The sequence below is a fragment of the Hemibagrus wyckioides genome, linkage group LG22 (assembly GCF_019097595.1).
Source record: "Hemibagrus wyckioides isolate EC202008001 linkage group LG22, SWU_Hwy_1.0, whole genome shotgun sequence".
Lineage (NCBI taxonomy): Eukaryota > Metazoa > Chordata > Actinopteri > Siluriformes > Bagridae > Hemibagrus > Hemibagrus wyckioides.
In genome coordinates this window covers 12,169,471-12,193,386 of record NC_080731.1, presented here as the reverse complement: position 1 = coordinate 12,193,386, position 23,916 = coordinate 12,169,471, and the positions used below count along the sequence as shown (strand labels likewise).

General features: G+C 39.4%; 2 protein-coding genes across 6 annotated transcripts in view; both read left to right on the top strand.

Moving 5' to 3' along the window:
* The window catches only part of ptar1 (protein prenyltransferase alpha subunit repeat containing 1), a 35,353-nt gene extending 12,977 nt beyond the window's left edge, over positions 1-22,376 (top strand). Inside the window, exon 7 of the mRNA XM_058375346.1 lies at positions 22,242-22,376. Coding sequence (XP_058231329.1) covers positions 22,242-22,245 — 4 coding nt within the window. The 3' untranslated portion in view covers positions 22,246-22,376. The remainder of the gene's footprint in view (positions 1-22,241) is intronic.
* The window catches only part of apba1a (amyloid beta (A4) precursor protein-binding, family A, member 1a), a 59,966-nt gene continuing 37,993 nt past the window's right edge, over positions 1,944-23,916 (top strand). For 4 of the 5 annotated variants that reach the window (XM_058375335.1, XM_058375337.1, XM_058375336.1 and 1 more), the window contains exon 1: positions 22,274-22,415. The gene's annotated coding sequence lies outside the window, so the exon portion shown is untranslated. Of the gene's footprint in view, positions 2,032-22,273; positions 22,416-23,916 lie in introns of those variants that run through there. The other variant, XM_058375334.1, reaches the window with a different exon arrangement.

The window sequence follows — 23,916 nt, the reverse complement described above, 5'->3', positions numbered from 1 at the left end:
GAGGTTTAACATGCACAACGTTGTCTTCTTAAACAGTGAAAATTCCAGAAACCGATGTAATAAAGCTTCTGATTGGCTAGTTGATGTTTTTAGGAGTTAATAGGCATGCATCTGGCTGTATTTAGAGGCTTTCTGTGCTTGGTACCATATGGAAGATCCATGCAACTCGCTCAAGACCATAATATATACGTCAAGCATGAAGAGATTCTTATTTCCACATGGCTTCATCATGCAAGAAGGAACCGCTAATGCTGGTATAAAAAGACCAGCTGCAGGAAGAATGTTATGGTTGCAGCAAGTTTCTTGATTAGTTTTTACAATCATTGCCAGTTCCCACACACTAGCTATTTCCCTCATTCAACAACAAATGATAAACAGTTGGGTGGAGTTGCTTAGACGTCTTCCTATGAGACAGCGTCTGTTCACATTGCATCAAAGGACAGTGGGATACACTCTGACGAAGCCGGCAAATACCCTGGCTCTGTACACAGGAGCTGTTGTTCTAATTAAAAGACTGGGAGATCGTAGTTAGTGATGTTTTCTTAAATGTCTAGTGAAAAAATGGTATTGCTGGGATTCAAAGTTGCATTCTACCAAAGAAAATGTGACTCTTTGGATCCCTACATGGTTCTCTGTCAACGAACATCTTTCTATATCTGACCCTCCAATGATAATATCATTAAACACATAAGTTAGTATAAGAGTTCCAAGAGTATTATATACACTATATTGCCAAATGTTTTGGGACACCAATTCAGGTGTGAATTCAGGGGCTGGGCTTGGCCCCTTCCAGTGAAAGGATCTCTTAATGCTTCAGCATACCAAGACATTTTGGACAATTTCATGCTCCCAACATTGTGGGAACAGTTTGGGGATGACCCCTTCCTGTTCCAACATGACTGTACACCAGTGCACAAAGCAAGGTCCATAAAGACATGGATGAGTGAGTTTGGTGTGGAGGAACTTGACCAGCCTGCACAGAGTCCTGACCTCAACCCGATAGACCACCTTTGTGATGAGTTAGAGCGGAGACTGCTTTACATGCACGTGAACGTAATATGGAGTTGGCCCACCATTTACAGCTATAACAGCTTTAACTCTTCTGAAAAGGCTTTCCACAAGGATTAGGAGTGTGTTTCTGGGAATTTTTTTTGACCATTCCACTAGAAGCACATTTATGAGGTCAGGCACTTGATGTTGGACGAGAATGCCTGGCTCACAGTCTCCGCTCTAATTCATCCAAAAGGTGTTCTATCAGGTTGAGGTCAGGACTCTCTGCAGTTCCTCCACACCAAACTCACTCATCCATGTCTATATGGACCTTGCTTTGTGCACTGGTGTGCAGTCATGTTGGAACAGGAAGAAAGTTGGGAGCATGAAATTGTCCAAAATGTCTTGGTATGCTGAAGCATTAAGAGTTCCTTTCACTGGAACTAAGGGGCCGAACTCAACACCTGAAAAACAACACCTGATTTGGAGGGGTGTCCCAAAACATTTGGCAATGCAATATATATCAACGGAAGCATTAAAATAAAGCAAATGACCAAATCTGTTTGCATGGCAGTGATGATCTGGAAACACTTAAAGATGACAAACCTCATCTATAACCTTAGCATAGTTCTGAACAGCCTTGTTTCAGCAGGGATGCTTTCCTCTTTTTTTTTTTTTACTTGTAAAATAAACATGAATTATAATGACAGAAATACAATGCTTAAAAAAACAAAAACAATTATTTATATAAACCGTTTTCAGGCTTTTATTAAAAGCTTTTTAGAAGTACCACATGAGATCACTGAGAACATGTACACTGCACTTATGTGTATAATATCCATGTATTAAAAATCAGAACACCCCCCCCCCCGGGTACATACATCTCTTTCCGTATGGATTGATTGGGAAGATTCTGACGTCACGTTGCTCCGCCCACCAAGCCGTCAGTCTGTGCGCGAGGCAGAGACGGAGGAAGATGGTGGAGCCGGGCGGGGCTCGTGTTCCGTTACACTGCTGAAATAACAGGCAAGCCGAGCACAGGTGAGAGATGCTACTGAATATACGAGTGTGTTGTTTGAGCTTCATCTGTGAGTGTGTGCATGCGCGCGTGTGTGTGTTTATGTTTGAAGAACAGCGCGTGCACAAAGAGGAACCTGTGAAAAAAAAACGGGGAAACATGATGTCCACTCTCTCTCTCTCTCTGTGTGTGTGTGTGTGTGTGCGCGCGCGCGGATGTGGATTAGTTTAAATTAGCAGCTGTTACAGAGTCGCAGGTTTGGCAGCGGTCATGTAGCTGATGATGTAAACAAAAGGGAGAATCCTGGGTAGTGCAGCTCCTACTTTATTTCCACAGCAAGGGCACTGTAATGCAGATGAGTTCCGGGCCTGAAATATTCAGCATTATCATAACTTTCTACTGCCACGGATGTTGAAATAAATAATAATAATGCAAAGAGGTTCAAACATAATGAGGGCAAACTTTCCGTTTCTGCGCGTGATCGAGGGTCAGTTACTGGGAAAGCATTCATGTACAGCGGCTTTGATTGAGATTTAAGTGAAGATTGCTAGAAGGAGGCAGGAATCTTGATGGGTTTTTTTTTATTATTATCTTTGATGACCACTGGCTTTGAATGGCGTCTACAGCCCTCTGGATTTGATCTCAGTGTAGGAACCGGTGTGATCGCCATTCACCATGAATCGGAAATCCTTCCAAAATACACATCCTTGACATGTATCTCGTTACGTAGATCTCCGTGTGTGTGTGTGTGTGTGTGTGTGTGTGTGTGTGTTCCGATGGAGCATCCGTCGCTTTTCCTCATTCTGATTGCTGCTGATGTTAAACACGCAGGTACACAACAGCATTGCGTTAGGAGGGAGGAAAAACATCGCTTTTACACACCGCATCTAAGTTTTTTGTATTTATTTGTTTTTTTTCTAAAGCTCTATAGCGGGTGTTGATGTCTTTTCCTGCCCTGCCAGTGCACAGGATGCTGATGTCGCAGTAAGAAATTATTTAGGAAGGGTTATGTGGTGCAGATGTACAGTAGGGCTTAGACCCGCCCTTTGCAAATAAGATCTCAATCAGCACTAAGCGTCTGATTCCCACATGCTTTTATGGACAAATCATATTATTTCACTGTTTATATTCTAGAGGATTTGACCACTGATCAAATGAAACCCTGCTGCATCTTTTATAGTAGATTCCTTAAAGGAGTTTTACAGTGTTATTATTATTTTTTTTCTTTTAACAGTACATATAGTCACAAAGCAGTTTTGCACTAATCCAGATGTAGATTTATATTCAGGTCGGCCCAGATGTGACAGTAGCAAGAAAATAGACGACAAAAACCTTGGGACGAACCGCTCAATCAGGCTCTGAGTGACACCGGACAGTAGGATTATAAATCATTACTCTTATACAGCTGTGTACTGTAACGTCAGATGGTTGTAAGTGAATTGAAAGGATGTTCGTTAACTGCATCATGGTCTTTATGCTTACAGCAGCAGTGCAGGAAAAAGTCTGCATTATACAGGTCCAGTGAACAAGCATAAGACTTCCCTGCCTGTATTTTGTGCTGTGTTTGTATGTTCTTCCTGTGCTTCGGGGTTTCCTCTGGTTATTCTGGTTTCCTCCCCCAGTCCAAAAACATGCCTTGTAGGCTGATTGGCAGCATAAAATTGGATCTGTGTGTGTGTGAGATAGTGCCCTGTGATGGATTAACACTCTGTTCTTGGTGTCCCCTACCTTGTGTCCCAAGTCCACAAAGAGTAGACTCCAGGTTGACCGCGACCCTTTGTAGGATAATCGTTACAGAAAACAGATAGATAGTCCATCAGAAAGTGAGCCACAAGTGCAGAAGAAGGGGCAGGATGAATCAGGCAAGATCAGAGAACGAAAGGAAGGAAGAGCCAATGGCATCCCATCAAAATTTGTAAGAAACGATTGTTGTAACTACACTCAATTTCAGGTATCACAAGAAGTCCAGAAACAAAATTACATCCTTGGATTTGTTTAAAAATGGATGTATGAGAGAGAGAGAGATTGTACAGTACTTCCTTCGACAAATGACCACATGGCAGTAAAGTAGCCCCAAGTGGACTTACTTTATAAAATTACACATGTTCTGTTCTTTATCAGCTTTAAGACTGTCCATACCATGTGTCTGTAGAGATTTTTCATCAACCTTATAGTTATCAAGTATAATGCTTGTAGTTTCTGTATCACTGTGAACCAAGGGTTAGGTGTAATACCTTTTGTCTATTTACTGTATTGAACTTGTGTGCTCGGGAAGCACGGAATATGTAGTTTTGCACATGTAGTGGACTCTTCAAGCTTATAGTTGACTCATGAATAGACCATCAATAGGATATATCCATAGGACACATGGCAAGCCTGGAATCTATCCCAGTGAATTTGAGGCACAAGGCAGGGGATATGCTGGACAGGCTCCCAGCCCATCACAGTACACAATCACACACTCACTACAGACAATTTAGAGATGCTGAATAGTCTACAACCCATATCCTTGGACTATTACCCAGAGGAAACTCCTGAAGTATGGAGAAAACAAGCAAACTCTGCTCACACAGCACTTAATATTAAGCTATCATGCTTCCCTGAATAGACCAAGTAACTGAAAAAAAAAATCTTGATATTACACATGATATGTTTTTTAGTAGGGCTTCAGATGATATGTCATTATTCAGTCTTATCAGTGAGTATGGATTTCCTGGGAAACAAAAAACTTAATAATAGATGAATGTAGATTCATGAGAGAGTATTTTTCATTTTCATTTCAAATGTGCTGTATATTAACAATACACTGAGCTAAATTTGTGAGACAAATTTGAGAAATGAGTCTTTATTATGTAATTCTTGGCTCGGTATGTACATTATACCACCATTGACCAGTATATTGATCCTGCAATCATTCAATGAGCAAGTGTTGATCTGCTTGTTAATAACATTCATTCCAGTGCGGACGTTTTATTCCCAATGAAACACGTTTCTTTATTATTATTATTTTTTTTTTTTTTACTTGTCTCCTGTCTGTAGAGCAAAGGACAGATCAATAAATCAATCCGGTGAATAGACGAATAGGAGTAAACAAGTCTGAATATAAATATTCCCGATGGAATTCATGCAGTTAGGGGACAATATACAAGTTAAGAACGATATTTTATGATATTTTCAAGCAACGTCCTCCTATTCTGCGCATTATACACATTTATTGTCCAATATTATAGCTGTTTAAGGGAAAAAAATGTTGATTTAGTATCGAGTCAAACTCTGCTCCTGGAGGAAAATCCATTCTCCTGCATAGTCAGGAAATACACAAGCAATGATTTTATTTCACTACTTTTCCGACAGTGCATTAAATGTCAACCCTGTGACATTGGGACGCTTCCTGAATGCTCCTCAAGCCTTTATCTTGCACATTCCTTTCCTTTTTAATCTGAGATCAGGTTCAATTTGCATGTGGCCCTCGGAGAAATCAAGACTGAAAGCCCTCTTTTTCCTCATGTTTACCTTTCAATTCTAGTCCACATTGATTTCTTGTCTGCGCTCCTGTGGCATGGCAGCCCATAATTATGCGTCTGGAGGGCAGGCGACATGGCTGGCTGTACCGCAGGGTGTTTGTAGAGGTTGTGTGCTTTCTGCGCGGTCCCACTGGCAAACATTCCTAGGAATTTCATCTTGGAAGGTTCATGAGGTGATGCTCCATCAAATTTCCCTTGAGAAAATCTGTAGTTCTCTTGCTGCTGTCGATGTATTGAAATGAGCTCTTGCTTGTGGATGGACCTTCTGGGCAGATGAGCAAAGATGGAAAATTTCCCTCCCAGCGCTGCTTCTATAACCTGTAGCCATGTGGCCTAGCCGAGATAACCAGTCTAGTCCTGCGGAGGACAGAGGAGTGGGAGCTTCACAGCTCATCCACGTTGAATTTTTGATGCTGAGTATTTTTAGAAAGTGCTGGGAAGGATTGGCAGATTTTAGCAACATTTTGAACTACATCTGAAAAACTGCATAAAATAACCTTGACACAAAAATAAAAACCTTTGTGTTTGAAAAGGGAAATATGTTCATATGTTCATTATTCTTCATATTTTTTTGTGGGAAACAAGTTGATTTGCATTACACCTTTTTTTTTGTTTAGGCATCTTCTGATTTATCCACTTCATTATCCCCATTTCCTTCTCTCAATCGTTGAAATCTATTTTTATAACAGAAATATACTTATTTATACTCTAGATGCTCTACACTTTCTCTTTCTTTGCCGTACCTTATGTTTTTGCACATTTGTGATTTAGTTTTAATTCAGATTTTTCGTTTTAAAACAAGATCTTGGCAGACTATCACCTGCAGCCTTGCTTTTTTTCCCCTGTAACCTTTTTCCAAAACTAGTCCAGTTTGGCATTAAAACTCTGGCAACTCTGATACTGGTTGCGTGTGTGACTTCCCTCTGGAGATGCCTTCGGTTTGTATACATTTTGTCTTTAGCAGAAATATGTAATAAAACTTGATTGCTGCTAGTTTTACACCATTTCCCTTGTTTTGAAACCAAGTCTTGAACAAATGCAATGCATTTCTCCCTGAATGATGATTAGAAGACTGTTTGAAATATTCCTTCATGTGTAATTAAGTAAATATGTTTTAGTCTTGGGAACACAAATGAGAGACACGAGTGTCTCTCTTTTTTTTTTTTAATAATGTGTATTTGCCAGTTAGGGCTATGGTGGCTTAGTGGTTAGCGTGTTTGCTTCACACCTCCAGACTCAGGGGTTCGATTTTCACCTCTGCCCTGTGTGCATGGAGGTTGCATTTTCTCCCTGGGCTTCAGGGTTTTCCTCCAGGTACTCCAGGCTTCCTCCCCCAGTCCAAAGAAATGTAGACTGATTATCATCTCTAAATTGTCTGTAGTGTGTGTGTGTGTGTGTGTGTGTGTGTGATTGTACCTTGAGATGGAATTGCACCCTGTCCAGGACTCCCCTGGGATAGACTCCAGGTTCCCTGTGACCCTGGATATCCCTGTAGGATAAGCAGTACAGAAAATGGATGGATGATGGATGTTTGCCTGTTTGTGCCTTGTTGCAAAAACAGTTGTTGGTAAATCATGCCATGGCACATTTTAAACTAACTAGAGAAAAGAATCTGAAATACAAAAAAAGATCCTTCAATAATGCATTGAAAGCAAAGCACCATCAGTCCTCTTTGAAGAGGATTCGTTTTACAGATAACATTCCATCTTTTTACATGTAGTACTTTGATTTTATTTCCTTCATTTTTCAGTAATGCCATTGATTCTCTTCCTCCTCACATGAAAAAAAAGCCCAACATCAATAAACTACTAGTGCATTCAGATAGTGTCTTTTCCTCCCAGATAGATGTTCCTGATTTTCCAGGCAGGTGAAGCCTCTTGCGTTGCTATTTAGCTGTATTTAGTCATTTTCAGCCATGGATTGTGGGAAACATTTTCATCGATCAATGACTGATGCCCCTGTCAAGCTTCTAAAGAGAGCATTTGCTGTGGGTCGTGTCATCGGAATACCGTCTTCACTAAGAAAAGAAATAAAGCAAAAAAGAAAGCGTGTGATAACTCCAAAGCTGTTATAATGACCGCTCTATCCAGTACAAATCTACTACAATGTGTGCATGCGATTGGTTTGCAGTAAGAAAAAAAAAAAACCCCTGTAAAAACTCCTTTCCCATGCTCATTTATTCCCATCTACATTTTTCAACAAGGAGGTGAAATATTTAATTATATTATTATGCTGTGCCGAAAACTCAGTCTCATTAGGGCTGTTTATGGAGAAAACGGGTTTAATTATTGTAAGTAGTTTGAAATGAAATGTTACACAGCTAGTACAGGTCTGCCATGCGAAATATAATAAGGTACACTCACATGATGTATGGTGTGATGTGAAGGCTGGAGGCCATATTCATTTTTAAGCAACAGCTGGTGATTTGTGTCTGCTGGCTCCAAAATAAAACCAACGAGCTGAACCATGTGCAGTTCGATAATAATAATGGAGGCTGTGTGTAACCTTGGAAGGTTGTTTTTTTCATGTATTATTTGTCTTGCGTGACCTTGGAAGTCAGCAGGTTTAGAACAGGGAGAAACTAGCCAAGGGAGTGTTTTGGATTTTGCTGGTGCTGTGGTCCAGGAGTCGATATCACGAACAAGGCAGGGTTTAACATGCTGATTAGATGGTGGTTTCTTCATCAGAAAAATCTGAATCCGTCTGGATTGAATCGTTGGATCAGCATGCTTCGATTGGGCCAGCGAACAACTGAAAGCTTTAGAATGTCATTAACCCAGTCAAGCGTGTCTTTGCTCCTCTCAACTGGATTTCAATTCCGTATAAAGCAGCACCATGGTGCTTAGTGTCTTAAAGCTCTGTGTCTTACTCGCACTAGTGTCTTACTCACTTTGCAGCTTCTCAGGATTTTCGATTCACAGAGTGGGTTTAGGTCATGTAGAGCTCTTATTTAACCTAGTGGTCAGATATGGGAACTCGAGCTAATAGTGACCAGTTTAGTGAATGCCTTTAGCCAGTCATGGGGATCACACTGCCTCATGTTCCCATACAGCCGACAGGACAGTTAATGACGAGGTTGCCAATTTACATTCAAATATTCTGTGGCTCCCAAGATCTTGTTATTATGGCAAATAGTTGGAATTAAATCTAATACATTTCTGTGTATAAAGGCAAGTGTAATTGCAGTGTGTCTAGAGCCGAATCACTGCTATTGAAAGATATAATGGAAAGATTGGGAGAGGGAAAGTGAGACTATGGAGTGGATAATGTCCCTCCATTAGCAGTGGGTATGCTCTATGAAAGTCAAAAAATGTGTTATTTCCAACCGCAGAATTTTTTAGTTTCTGATATGTAGTTTTGCAGATATCTGGCAACCCTGATTAATGACAATGGGAACTCACCAGCTGCATCAAACACAGCTGAACAAAGGTACATACTGTATAAAAGCTCCATTCTGCCGGATGCTGGATGAGTGTATGTTTTGGGATTACTCTAAAAAATTCGCTAGACAGTAGCCTGTAGCATTAGTCACATGTGATAGTGTCTGGATTTAATTTAGTTTGAGGCTACGTCTTTATTAATGTCATCCTGCGCCACCAAAATCTATGGTCACGAGCTGTGGCTGCTGCTGCTCTCTGGAGCATGATTTGTAATGCTAGAGTAAAAATAGGTTAGAAACACAGCAGGTGAGAGAAGGCTGGGAGAAGACTGGTGTCAGGCTGCCTTTCAGTGCTGATCTGAAGTCTGTGTACATTTGTTTTAATGGATTGTGGAAGAGAACCTGGATTAAAAATAAAAAACCTCCCCTAAAGAACAGAGTTAAGAGCAAGTGGTTTAAAAGTTACTGAACTTCAATGATGTTTCCACTCAGAGTTTCTGTAATATATGTATATATATGGATGAGATTGTAAGACTTTAACAGCTGTGAGGACTGTTTGAATCGACAGGAGCCAACACATGTTCCCGGAATTGCCGAACATCCCTTCCACTCGATTAATGGCCATCTGCCTGTGGATCGTTTTGGCACCGTGTTTTGTACGCTCAGGCAAAACTATTAACTCTATGGAAGATGCTACAAGAATCAATTTGGCCCCGTGTTAAATTAGAAATTTCATTTTCTCCTGCACAAAATGAAAAAACGGATTCTTAATACGCCAATTAAGTCACTGCTCCAAAACAAATGTGAGCAGAGATATTGCTGAATTCAGATTTTGGCATTTTTGTGTTGAAGACGCATCTCTCGGGATGTGTGTCGAGCAAAATGAGGAAACCTACAACAGGAGCAAACAACTGATCGACTCGCCAAAGTAGAGCATGCCTCTCGCATCCACGTTATTGTTTTTCCCACTTGTATTCATATAAAAATAGAGGTGTTCTAACACTATATTATCAAATACTGCCTTGTGCCTTACCATTATATTAACTTATAAGCAGATTTGTATCTACACTGTATTTCTTTTTTAAAAAAATCAGCTGGTATCTGGTAAGGGATCATCATCAAAGTGCACATAATTGTATCCAAGTTTAACCTCGGACTTTCATGCACAGTTTCATTCGATTTGTCCCAGAGTTCACCTCAAGTTTGTAAATTTTTGGTTCTTTTTGTGTCAGTATATGAGAAATATGAGTTCACCGTGAATATGCATTTAAAAAACACACTTTAATTTGACTACGGTCCCTTATTAGTTTACTTAACTCATAATTATTGGTGCTGAGACGGAAACCTTTTAAATAATCTTATAATCTTTAATCTTTAAATAAGGTGCACGCAAATAAATCCTGTTCACGGGTTCTGTTAGCATCAGGGGTCTCGTGTGTGCTGCATATTAAATAGAAAATCAAATTTCATACTAAACAGCACGTCCTTATCCTTTTGGAATACGTATAGGTGGCAGGAAAAAAAATCTCGGTGAAAACTGATAAGACAAATTGAAAATTGGAAGAAAAAAAGGGGTCTTGAGCTGAAGGGATTTGTTGGAGTACAGAAGAAGGTGCTTCTTAAGGCAGACTGTGGGCTAGGAAGAGATTATTTTGGTGAAATTGTGGTAAAGAGAAAGTCTTTTGACGGCTATTCAAACACCATCTGCGTCACTGGCTACGGCACATGTTTTGGTCATTTTCACAGCTCGAATTACAAAATGAGAGCGAGCAGTAATTCCCAGGGCTGATCACTGCTTTCTAAAGCGTGTTGTGTTTGTGTTGTCGATTAACTCAGTGCCAAGAATATCTTTAGCTGTTCTGTTCTGTATGACACAGCCTGAGCTGCCTTTCTGTCATCGTGTCTTTTGTTTTTGCTCTTTTTGTGTAGAAATGAGAAGTGATGGTGTGCCGGACAAGTGGAATTAAAAATTCACTGAAGCATTATAGCTGCCGCTGCTTTAATAAATAATCTTTTTAAACCCGGAGCACAGACGGTAGTTTTCTGCAGGCTAAGCTTATGTTGTTGAGCTAATAAACTTTATTTGATCTTATTTTTACTTAGCAGCAGTGAGAAAGCACTGAAATAAAGCTCTGCACTGAATGAATGAATGAATGAATGAATGAATGAATGAATGAATTGAAGGTGAATTGAAATGCCTGGCATGCCCATTACTGTGTACTATGAATTCTGAAAAATTCACATTCAGAAAAATAAAAGAAAACGATGAAAGCATACAAGAAAACTGTGGTGGTGAAACAGCCGAATGTAACGGCGTAAAAATAAAATGACTGTCTCTGTAAAATTTAAAAGTATTTCCATTAAACCACCCTAAGATTTTTTTACTTTACAAGATTTACTGCTGAAGCCCTGCATTTAGGAAAATGCAGTAAAACTATCACAGCAAAACAAAAAACAATAAGGAAATCAGGGTTGAGGAATTCAAAGCCACAGGAGCAAGTCAGCAGTTTTGACATTATGCATTAAGACAAAGAAATCAGTTTGTAGATTTTCATTTACTAGATATAAAAGTGATTAATCAATATGTTTGTTAGGTTGAGCTCGGCCCCTTAGTTCCAGTGAAAGGAACTCTTAATGCTTCAGCATACCAAGACATTTTGGACAATTTCATGCTCCCAACTTTGTGGGAACAGTTTGGGGATGACCCCTTCCTGTTCCAACATGACTGTACACCAGTGCACAAAGCAAGGTCCATAAAGACATGGATGAGTGAGTTTGGTGTGGAGGAACTTGACTGACCTGCACAGAGTCCTGACCTCAACCTGATAGAACACCTTTGGGATGAATTAGAGCGGAGACTGTGAGCCATTCCAAAACTGGGACGTCTGCCTTTACATGCACACGAATGTAATATGGAGTTGGCCCACCATTTGCAGTTATAACAGCTTCAACTCTTCTGGGAAGGCTTTCCACAAGGTTTAGGAGTGTGTTTATGGGAATTTTTGGACAATTCCTCTAGAAGCACATTTGTGAGGTCAGACGCTGATGTTGGACGAGAAGGCCTGGCTCACAGTCTCCACTCTAATTCATCCAAAAGGTGTTCTATCAGGTTGAGGTCAGGACCTTGCTTTGTGCACTGGTGTGCAGTCATGTTGGAAAACTGTTCCCACAAAGTTGGGAGCATGAAATTGTCCAAAATCTCCTGGTATGCTGAAGCATTAAGAGTTCATTTGACTGGAATTAAGTGGCCAAACCTAACCCCTGAAAAACAACACCTGAAGTCAATGATTTGGAGGGGTGTCCCAAAACTTTTGGCAATATAGTGTATGATCAAAATACACAATAATACAGTTTACATTTTTCATTGAATTCACTTAAGTTCATTATTTTTTAAATCCACATTATTGTATATAATTTAGCTAATTGAGAAATTAATTTCTGTGACCAGGGGTTTATGTGTACTGTGGATATTCATGTGTAATTGGCTGAATACTTTATTAGTCAAACAGGAACAGTGTTAATACAGAGTGTATAAGCAGCAATACACACTGCTTTATGGCTGTTGAAATAGTGCACTCAGGCTCGGTCATGTGAGTTCTACTTACATTTCAGATTCTGAAGCTTCATGATTTTGTAGGTCGAACAATTCACCTTCTACTCCTGACTTTTCTGTTCAGTGTCACTGAGTGTTGTGTGCTTATATAACGGAAGTGAGCGACTGTGTGCTATTTGTACTGATTAATCGCTTTCTTCGCTTTTCTCATGATCAGCAGGGTTGATTAGATATGGGTGATGTGGCTCTGGGGCTTTGAAGAAAAGGTTATGTTTGCCTTCCTCTATATTTAAAATGCATTGGAGAGAATATTGAGTCGCTGATGAATGAGGAAATCACACAGCTGTTGTTGGTGATGGTGAAAGCAGTGTACTAATCACATGGGCTGTCCCAAATGCATTATAATACAGGTAGGAGGACGGGTATCCATCTCTTTCTCTCTCTCTCTCTCTCTCTCTCTCTCTCTCTCTCTCTCTCTCTCTCTCTCCTTCTGGCAATCTGACAGGCTTTGTTTTTTTTTTTCAACTCATCATTTGAACACAGAGCTTCATGGAAGTAACCTTTGTGTATGCGCTTTTTATGTGTGAGCTGTGTGTGTGCTGTGTATGCATGTGTGTGTGTGTGTATATGGCATGCTGGGATAAATACCCGAGTTTGTGAAGGTTGCCCCACATGACAGCGGGTGTGTCTGGGAGACACTGAGTGCTCTCTGGGAGCTGAGCTGGCCTCTGGCTCAGATTAGCCTTGCTTAATGCGAGGGGGATTAATGCTCTGTGTGTGTGTGTGTGTGTGTGTGTGTAGACCTCACTGCCCTCAGACAAAAGATCTTCAGAACAAATGGGCACATATGAACTGTGTTACTAATGTCTAATGGGTCTGTTGATGGTCCAGACTGACTGAGCTGTTTGCTCTTTAATGCACTTTCTGAGCTTCGTCTGGATTTTTAATATGCACTGTTTCCATTACAGAGAAGAATGAGAATGATATAGGCATATAGGAGAATGAATAAAGGCTATAGAAGGCCAAACCCTGTTCACTGCCGTTGGTCATAAAATAGAGAAGTAAAAGTGAGGTTTCTTAATGCTTCCTCTGCTGTTTTGTTTGGATCAGTGCTTTAGTAGAACATTCATTCATCCAGAGCCACCAGGCACGAGGCAGGAATGCACACTGGATAGGACCCCAGTCTATCACATGCTGCCAAATACACACACACACACACACACATACTAACACCCTGGGGGCAATAAAGAGTAGTCAATCCACTTTCAATCCATTTCCAAGCATGCTTTTTGGACAGTGGCAGAAGACGCGAGAACCTGGAGGAAACCTGCTCCACTCTGACCTGAGTTTAGGATGGAATGGGGGAGCAGTGAGGTACCTGCTGCACAAGCGAAAGCAACAAGAAATGAAAATGTGGATTTGTCCTATACTGATCTATCAGCTTTTTAGTTTTGAACTCGACAGCCATGCAGGTCTCAATTTTAGTGCCAAATGTGGAATGCAGGAGTAGGGGTGTTAATAAAATACTGAAAAGAAAAGTGTGTTTGCATTGCAGTAGCCTTTTTTGAGAGGGGGTTGAATTTAATATAGAGTTGGGCCATCCTTGGAAACTATAACAGCTTCAACTCTTCTGGGAAAGCTTTCCACAAGGTTTATGGGAATTTTTGACCATACCTCTAGAAGTGCATTTGTGAGGTTAGTGTTGGACGAGACGGTCTGGTTTGCAGTCTCCACTCTAATTCATGCCAAATGTGTTCTGTCAGGTTGAGGTCAGGACTCTGTGCAGGCCAGTGAAGTTTCTCCACATCAGACTCGCTCAACCATGTCTTTATGGACCTTGCTTTGTGCACTGGTGTACAGTCATGTTGGAACAGGAAGGGGTCATCCCCAAACTGTTCCCACTAAGTTGGGAGCATGAAATTGTCCAAAATGTCTTGGAAGCATTAAGATTTCCTTTCACTGGAACTAGGGGGCCGAGCCCAACCCCTGAAAAACAACACCTGAATTCAATAATTTGGAGAGGTGTCCCAAAACTTTTGGCAGTATAGTGTATAAACATTGAAAATGTTTATACGGTATGTTTCAGTTGCATGAGATTTTTTTATTTGTGACAGCCCTAATTTACATTTATCTTAATGCATGTAATACAGTAACTACTGCACATTACTCGTTAATTACAATAAAACTAATGAGGAATTTAGATATTTGCATTTGAGGGGTGCTGCAGTAGTGGAAAAGGATTCAGATTGCTTTCTGATTGCTGCTCAAGTCAAACATTGCACTTCAGCTCTCGGTTTCTCAGACATGACGCTTCTTGGGTGAGGAGCAGGAGGGAGAATCGAATCTCAGGGCATGAGGTGGACTCTGCTGAGTAGAGCGAGCTTTCAGTGGCCATGGTTTCAGTTTCAAGATCAATGATTTCAGCTGAGCGTTCTGATGCCTGACTACACTATTGAAATGTCAAATCTCATCTCTACACCAGACTTAGTCATGAAAGAAGTCCAACTGCATGTGACGGGCAGCCAGGCAGGGAGGAAATCGAAAATATAATCAGTGAGAGAAAAATTTCTGTATTCTTCAATTTAATAGACAGTTTGAGAAAAATAGTCAGCAGTTTTAGCCATGTGGTAATTGCATCATTACCCAGTTGCAAAGTAGTAATTCGTTTTGTTTAGTGTTTTCCTGTGTGTTTCAAATTCTAATTTTATTTGTCACATACACAATTATACAATACGACGTGTAGTGAAATGTTTTTACGACTGTCCTATAATGGAAATAACAATGCACTTAAATACTTAAAAATATAAGAAATACAATTTAAATAAAATGTAAAACTAGAATATAAAAATATGAGAAATTCACTAGAAGAAAAGAAGAATCTAAAATGAAAAGAATAAAAAAGTATAAAAAGAGTATCAGAATATAATACAAAATATAATATAAAATAGACTATCAATCATGCAATATATAAAAATAAAAAAATAGAGTAGATATGAATGGAATAGGCAGAATGTTCAAAGTTATCTTTATTTGTGACATATACATTACTGCACAGTGAAATTCTTTCTTCAGATATATCACATCCTTGGGTTTTGGGGTCAAAGTATAGGGTCTGCCATGATGCAGCATTCCTGGAGCAGGGTGGGTTGGGGGCCTTGCTCATGGGCCCAACAGTGGCAGCTTGGCAGTGTTGGGGCTTGAACCCTGATCTTCCGGTCAATGACCCAGAGCCTTAACCACTTGAGCTACCACCACCCCCAGTTAAAGTTAGTGTCATGTGCAATAGTGTACCAGTCCTGAGTTATAGTGACTGTGTATTAAGTGACTTAATGTGCTGTGCCAATAGTCCGATGAGCAAATTATGAGGCAGGCAGAGTAGTCCGGGATCTAGGTGTTCTTCTTCGGTTTCAGAGTCCGAATGTCCTGCGGGAAGAAGCCTCTCCTAATTCTCTCTGGTTTTGCCTTCAAGCGTTTTCCCTGAATGTTTCTGTGTGTTTTTTGTATTTCATCCATGAATCAGTATCTTTTAGCAAGGCATAATAGTTTTGATCACTAGCTAGCTAGAGTTAGCTTTCTCCCATTGTCTGTGCAGTCCTCATTCTAAGCTGCGTACAACTATCCTAACTTGTGTGCATTTGCTGTTCGGGACACACCCTTCAATTCTCAGTAAACATGTATTACAGCAAAGAGCAGCACAAACCACATGACACAATGTTCTTTGATAATTTTATTTTTTTTTGGTGTTTTCCTGTGTGTTTCTGAGTATTTTGTGTATTTCATCCATAAATCAGTATCTTAAGAATTTCCCTCATGGGATCAATAAAGTAAATCTATCTATCTATCTATCTATCTATCTATCTATCTATCTATCTATCTATCTATCTATCTGTCTATCTGTCTGTCTGTCTGTCTGTCTGTCTGTCTGTCTGTCTGTCAATAACTTGCAGTGTCTCAAAAAAATGTGACATACATCTGATACATTTGTACTAAATCATTTTGAGCCCAGAAAAGACATGTATGCGCTTGTTTTAAGGTTTATGTTGTTTCTGTATTTTCATATTTTCTATTTTTTTGTGCTATCCTCTCACACTTGTCATTGTTGTATCTACACAGCTAGACACAGCTAGCTGACTCACACTCAGTGTAAGGTATTGTTATCAGAAAACTGTAGCTACTACCCCAAAAGAATCACTGCACTTCTGTTTACTTAAATTGAGATGATTTGTATGTATCATATTTGTGGACACTGAATAAAAAAAGGAATAAATGTCGGTCAGATTTAAGAAATAATGTTACGTATAGATAATAATATTCTATAGTATAGTAAGACTTGCAGTATGGCATAATTATAATCGTGAAGTTTAAAATAAAATGTGATCCCACTGCTTATAATAAACTTCATTTAAACAAGTAGCTTAATGACTAGATTGAAGATTGTAAGAGTGAGTGTGATTAATTCGTGTAGTATCAATCTCTCAGTGATGCTGACGCTGATGGGGGCATTACATTTATGTGATTAAAGCATGTGTGGTTGAATAGCGCAGTGGTGTGTGTCTGCTGCAAAACACCAGAATTGTGGGTTCGCTGCTCAGCTCAGGTACGAGACTGGTGTTTGCTTTTATTCAGGGCATTAAAAAAGACACACAAATCATGTTAGATGTACAAAAAACAGTTTAATAAATTTATTATTAGCAGATGTATGCAACTGAAGTAAATAAAAAAGTGAGCCATTTTTCAGAGAATATTGTATATTTGTGTATATGTAACACTAGACTTAAAATAAAATTCGGTTTAGTTAAATTCAATAGAGACTGCATTTGCTGCAACGTATGATGTCAGTAAATTTCAACACCTCGAGCTCCCTTCCTGCAGCTCTGCCCCGCCCAGTACAGTGATGTTGTTATTGATGAGATTGGCAGGTTTGAGGAGAAAAGCAAGGTTAATGACATAATGAAAGTGTGTGATAAAGATGAAGAGTATGGCTGTGCTGTATGTTTATCCTCATCCTAAAGGTCACCTTTTTGCATACAGCTCCGTCGGGAGCCTTTCTACACATCTGCAATACTACACCTCTCTTTCTCTCTCTCTCTCTCTCTCTCTCTCTCTCTCTCTCTCACACACACACCCTCTCTCTCTTTTTCTCAACACCACATCATAGCTGCTAATATTAGAAAATACTTTCTTTTCTATCCATATTCTGCACAAATGAAAAGAAAAACATTTTTTTTTGACTTAGAAAAGATCATGAATCTGATCTGTGTATCATCAGTGATAAGAAGGAAGAAAAAGACCCACTGGTGATATTTTTGGCCATTTTATATGATTATTATGATTATTATTATTATAAATAAAATGCATCCAAACCAGTCATTTTACCGTCAGTGTCAACTTTCATAAGAAATTCTTATATAATAATTTCATCATTTGTTATTCTGTAAAGTTCATTAAGGTGAGATTTTTTCAGATCTTGTAGATTTTTTAGTTACGCAACCGTTAGTCACCATATAAGTTTTTTTCCTCATAGTTATCAGCTGAATAAGCTCTAAGGAAAAGGAGCAGCCAGGCAACTCGTTGATGCTCTTCTCTTCAGTTCGGCTACTGCGTTTGAAAAACGAAATCCAAGTTATTGTAGTAACGACGCAGAAATGTCTCAGCACATTAGGGGAGCATCAATTTGCTGTCAGATCACATTATTGGTGAGGGAGAGAGTCAGCAAGTGGGAAGCAAAAGGACAGCACAGCGTCTCTGAAAACTGAGAAGTCACTGGAATCGGTAGCCAAAAGGAACCGAAAATAATTTGTTCAGGGGTTTTTTTTTGTTTTGTTTTGTTTTTTTTTGTTCAGGTTAAAACTAGTTCATGCCAGATAACATGACCCATGTGACTAAGCCTTCATGTGGATGTAAATGAAGAGTGAAAGAAAGCATAAATGCATCCATCACTCACACACATCCTTACCCTGAGGTAGGTAGTGCATCTATCTGCTGAATGAAAAAATAGCCTGCAGACTATAGACTTTCACATGGCACTCACATAAATGGTGCTGTCAGCCAAGGACAGGCACGTGGGAACCTCTGGCCCAGATACTGATAGTAGCCTGGGAGCATGGCACTCTGTGTGTGTGGGTGGGTGTGTGTGTGTGTGGGTGGGTGTATGGTTGTATATGTGTTGTGCGTGTGCGTATTTTCGTTTTTCTGTCGAAAAATCAAGCTGTGGAACTGGTGCTTTTTCACATTTAATATCATAATGATTATAGAACTGATTGTAAGACCCATGATACAATAATCATCATTCAGTAAGACATGAGGTGTTCGAGAAGCTCGCGAAATGAAAAATGAAGTCATATGCTGTCGGTAGTTCAGGATGTGACCGATCCTTTCTCCCAGTCTCATTCACAGCATTGAAATATTTCACACTTGTCTGTTTTCAGATTGTATGCTGACTAATTGGCTCATGCTGAAACACCAAAGCTGCAAGATGATAAGTTAAAGGAATACATCAATGTTTTTCAAACCCGCTCTCTATTCTCAGTTAACAGCAAGTACTATCAGTTTCTCTAGGTATTTTCTTTTCATTCTCATCTTTGAAAAAGCAGTCCCATTTATAAGAAGCTGAATTATACGAATTTATATACTATTCTGACTGAATATGTAAGATTTCAGGACATGTGTATGTTAAGTGATCTTGTCAGAAGATGCTTGCAGTGCATAAGCAAACTCACTGGATAAGCGATCTCAGCTTTAAGTCATAGCTATAAGTGTGAGAGGCATGTAAGTAGGGAAAGTGACCGTTTTCTACACTGCTTATCCTACTGGGTTATGGGACCTGGAATCGGATTCAGGGCACAAGGCAAGGTACACCATGGACAGGATGCCAGTCTATTGCAGGGCACAATCACAAACACTCTCACACCACTGACACTTTAGACTTGCCAATCAGCCTACAGCCCAATCTGCCAAGGCATAGGGAGAACAGAAGTACACACACACAGCGGAGGTGGGAATCAAACCCCGAACCCTGTAGGTGTAAAGCAAACTTGCTAACTGCCAAGGCTCTGCCCCCCCCCCTTTGTGCACCTCATTTTAATACAAGCTGATTGTTTAGTCTTGTATTATACGTTCCAGTTATAGTGCATGTGACTGTGGCAAGTTGCCTTTGGTCTTTACTAGATCACATTCCCATAACAGGTACCTGTGTTAGGAAGCTCATCTGACAGAGCACTTTATTAGGAACATATTAATAAAATATTAACAACTCCCTTTGCTCTCAAATTCCTCACGCCATGGATTCCATAAGATGTTAGAAATATTCCTTTGAGTTTCTGGTCCATGTTACTATGATTGTGTCTCTGAATTCCTGCAGATTTTTCAGGAGCACTTTAACACTGTGAATTTCCTGTTCTAGCACATCTCAAAGGTGTTTTATTAGATTCGGATCCAGTGACGGAAAAGACCGCTGAAGAACACTGACCTCATTGTCATGTTCATAAAAGCAGTTTGAGATGACTTATGCTTTGTGACTTAGTTCATTATCATGCTGGAGATTGCTTTTAGGAGCTGGGAAATTATGTCCACGAACAGCAACAATTCTTAAATAGACTGTGATATTTAAGTGATGATTGATTACAATTAATGGGTCCAAAGAGCGCCAAAAAAACATTCCTCACACCATTACACCACCTCCACCAGCCTGGACTGTTGACACAAATGAGGTTGGGTCCATGGATTCATGCTATTGGTTCAAAATTCTGACCCTACCATCTGTTTTCCTCAGCAGCAATCGAGATTCATCTGACCAGGCTATATATTTTTCCAGTCTTCAGCTGTCTAGTGTTGGTGATCCTCAGCTTTTTTTTTTTTTTTTTAATAAACAAATGCTACCGTTGAACAAGAAAGCATTTGCTGGTTGAAGGGAAGAGGCTGAAAACATACATAGTCTCTTAAGAATTGGTCAGAAATACAGTGACCAGGGTTGCAGCATTGATATCAAAGCTCTGAGTATCATTGCTCGATCCTGATTCAGTTCTCCTGTTCTCGCAGTGACAGAGATTTCCCTAAGAGTGATAGAAAATGCATGTAAACCTTTTCCACGGCCATGCGGAATCATGTAGCTCGAGCTACTAAATAAATAAATAGATTAGATTAGATTAAATTCAACTTTACTGTCATTGTGCAAAGTACATGTACAAAGCCATTGAAATGCAGTTAGCATCTACCCAGTAGTGCATAGTGGTTTATTTACAATAAATTACAAATGGATGTACTGCTCTGGGCGTGATATATACAGGGGAAGTGGAAGATTTATGTTCAGGGGAGCAGTAGTTATTATAAATAGGATATATATGGTCTATATATTTATGAACAATGTGCAATGGTAAAGCTCTCTTATTTTTTTTATTTTCAGTGGTCTCTTATTTTTTTTTAAATGGTAAAAAAAAATAAGAGACCACTGCCCAATCTCCAGATTTGAACCCTATTGAAAACCTCTGGACTGTCATCAAGAGGAAGATGGATGGTCACAGACCATCAAGCAAAGCTGAGCTGTTTGCTTTTTATGCAAAAAGAGTGGTATAAAGTTCCCCAACAGCAATGTGAAAAACTGGTGGAGAGAAATTGGGGTCATTCCATCAAATACTGATTTCTTAATGTTATTTAGCCAAAGCATTAACACAATTTGTTTACAAATGATTTGCATTTTGTTTTATTTGAGTTATTAAAGCTCTGCAAATACTGCATGATCTTGGGTATTATGCAAGAAACCATAATACATGATGTGTTTGGTGTATATGTTTGGTATAAATGCACCTGCACTGTATTCAGACTGCAAGTGAGTTTTGGGTGAACAGGACAAAATCATTGCACATCCTTTACAGATGCAGTGGATAGAAATGAATATTTCCTCCCTGACATTTCTAAGCTGTAGTCCTTCTTCGGCTCCCTGCTGTGTCTCCAGCTGTAGCGACTGGTTTTATCAGTAGTGCTGTGGGTTTAAATCAGGTTTCTGTAGACATCCAGAGCTGCTGCTGTCTCTTGAGTAAGCATCACATCCCGGCTGCAGGCTGCAGAGGACTAGAAAATGCTTTCAGTTGCAATCATCGGCTTCCTAGTGTGCTATTAATTAATAAAGATGCACTGTGGCGAGAGATGTGCTTCAGGGTAGAGCCGTGCACAGGAATGTTTTTTTTTTTTTTATGATCACTGCAACGGAAACTCTGTCCATACCAGCCAGATCCTGCGGTGATGTCTCTTCCTTCTCTTCTGTAATGTTGCCTAATGATCTCAGTTTATCTAGTTCTTCACAAATATAGACAAATAAGTAATTGCTGTTAAGAGTTAAGCATCTAGTTAACCCTAGAAACAAAAGAATAGCAGAATTTAGGCTACGAGGATTCGACTGGTGCATGAAATGTGATGAAACCTTCATCCACATCTTCATACCCATAGTAGGCAATGCAAATTTCATAAAATCCTGTGGTCACTGTATCCATCAGACCCGCTTTAAAAAAAATTTATGGACACCTTCAGATGAATCAGAATCAATAGACAATTGATTGATTCTTGTGTTATTTTAGTTGTTGTTATTGGGGAAGTGAAGTAAATGTGAACAAGGAAACACTAGTATATTTTTATATGTTAATAATCAACTGAACATATTTTCAATACTCATCTTAATTTCACTGTTATCCAGTGATGTTTTTGTCATCCCTCCCCTCTCATTTTTTGCACTCCAGAGCCACTACCGCTCCTCTGACTTTAAATCCCGTCTCTGTTTGTTCACAGTTAAATGTGTGGCTGTGTCTGATACTGCACTAACCTGGAGCTGAGAGACTAGGGCTCACTCCGTCCTCTGAGAACAACAAACCTGCATCGCTTTCTTCCTGAAGTGCCGTCTCTCTCTCTCTCTCTCTCTCTTCCTCTCTCCCTGACAGCCTGCAGGATAGATGAGCCTGGGAGGTAAGTGTCTCTTGTAGCCTGCACACAAGGAGGCTTTTTTTTTCTTTTCCTTTCTCTTACCCATCAAAGTCTAGGCTGATTGATTTTGTGCATCCTCCCCATATGACAGCGTTGAGGCAAAAAAAAAAAAAAAAAAATATATATATATATATATATATATATAATCAGGATATTTCCAGAATTTTGTACAGAGCTGAAATTTTGAACTTTGAAATTATACAACAGAAATCTAAAACCTAACTTCTGAGAATGTGTTTCAACTTTTCAGATCAAGTCAAAGAAGTTTTTTGTTTTCAAGTAGCCGTTAATATACAACTAGCTGTATAACTAGATAGACAGTTAATTCTTACATGTTACAGAGCTTGCAGACATATAATGCTATACAGATACAGTGTATGTGCTCAAAGTCCAGACTCTTCTTTCATTTAAATCCCTATTCCTATTCTATTTCTATCATTTGGCAGAGACCCTTATCCAGGGCGACTTACATTTTTGTTTCATTTTGTACAACTGAGCAATCGAGGGTTAAGGGCCTTGCGCAGTGGCAGCTTTAGTGGACCTGGGATTTTAACTCACAAGCAATAGACATCTCTAGACTCTGTTTCTTTCATGGGGATGAACTGTCAGGTCATTAATGTAGCTGTCTTTACTTCCTGCTTGTTCTTAAGCTATTTTGCCTTCAGCAAGTGAAAGGTCCGGTGATTGATTTGACCGAATATTCTATGCTTGCTTTAAACACATGCTTTAAAAAGATCTTTAGAAATATACTTCCAGTCTTTGCCCCTCTTCACTACGAAGCACTGATCGGAAAAAAAAATCGAAACATTTGTGAAGCACCTGAGCAGATTATATCTATCTTGCTGCTTTTGTCAGCAATCACAAAATCAAAGCTTCGGATCACGAGCTGTTATTTCACTTTGCCATGCACGTTTCTTCCCATCTTTCTGGTTGAAAAAACGAGCTGATCTTTGCTTCATCTGTAATCACCAAAGCTGTTGTTTTGTGGATTCTGGGCCTTTTGTTCTTGCTGAGCTCACCAATGCATTCTTTCTCCTTAAGAACGTACCAAACAGTTGGGCTGGCCACATCTAATGTTTTTCTATATGATGGGTTTCTGTTGATTTTTCACCTTAATCATGACTTGCTTCAACGCCTTTGAGAAATTTATATCTCAGATTTCATTTTCACATTTTATTGGTCACATACACAATCATACACAGTATAAAATAAGAATAAACAAAGTAGAAGAAAATTAGAATTTAGAATAAAAATATGAATATAACTGTACAGGCAGGAAAGGGGAAAATATATAGAAAATTATGAATACTGATACTGTCTACTTGTTATAAATATGTATATGATGAATACATTAATATGATAAATATGAATACTGTATGACACTAGAGAGTGAGTGCTGATTATTAAACAGATTTTCCTTTGCATTTGTCATATTTTCTAAATGTTGCACTGTGTGATTAAATCTATTCGCAAAACATAATGA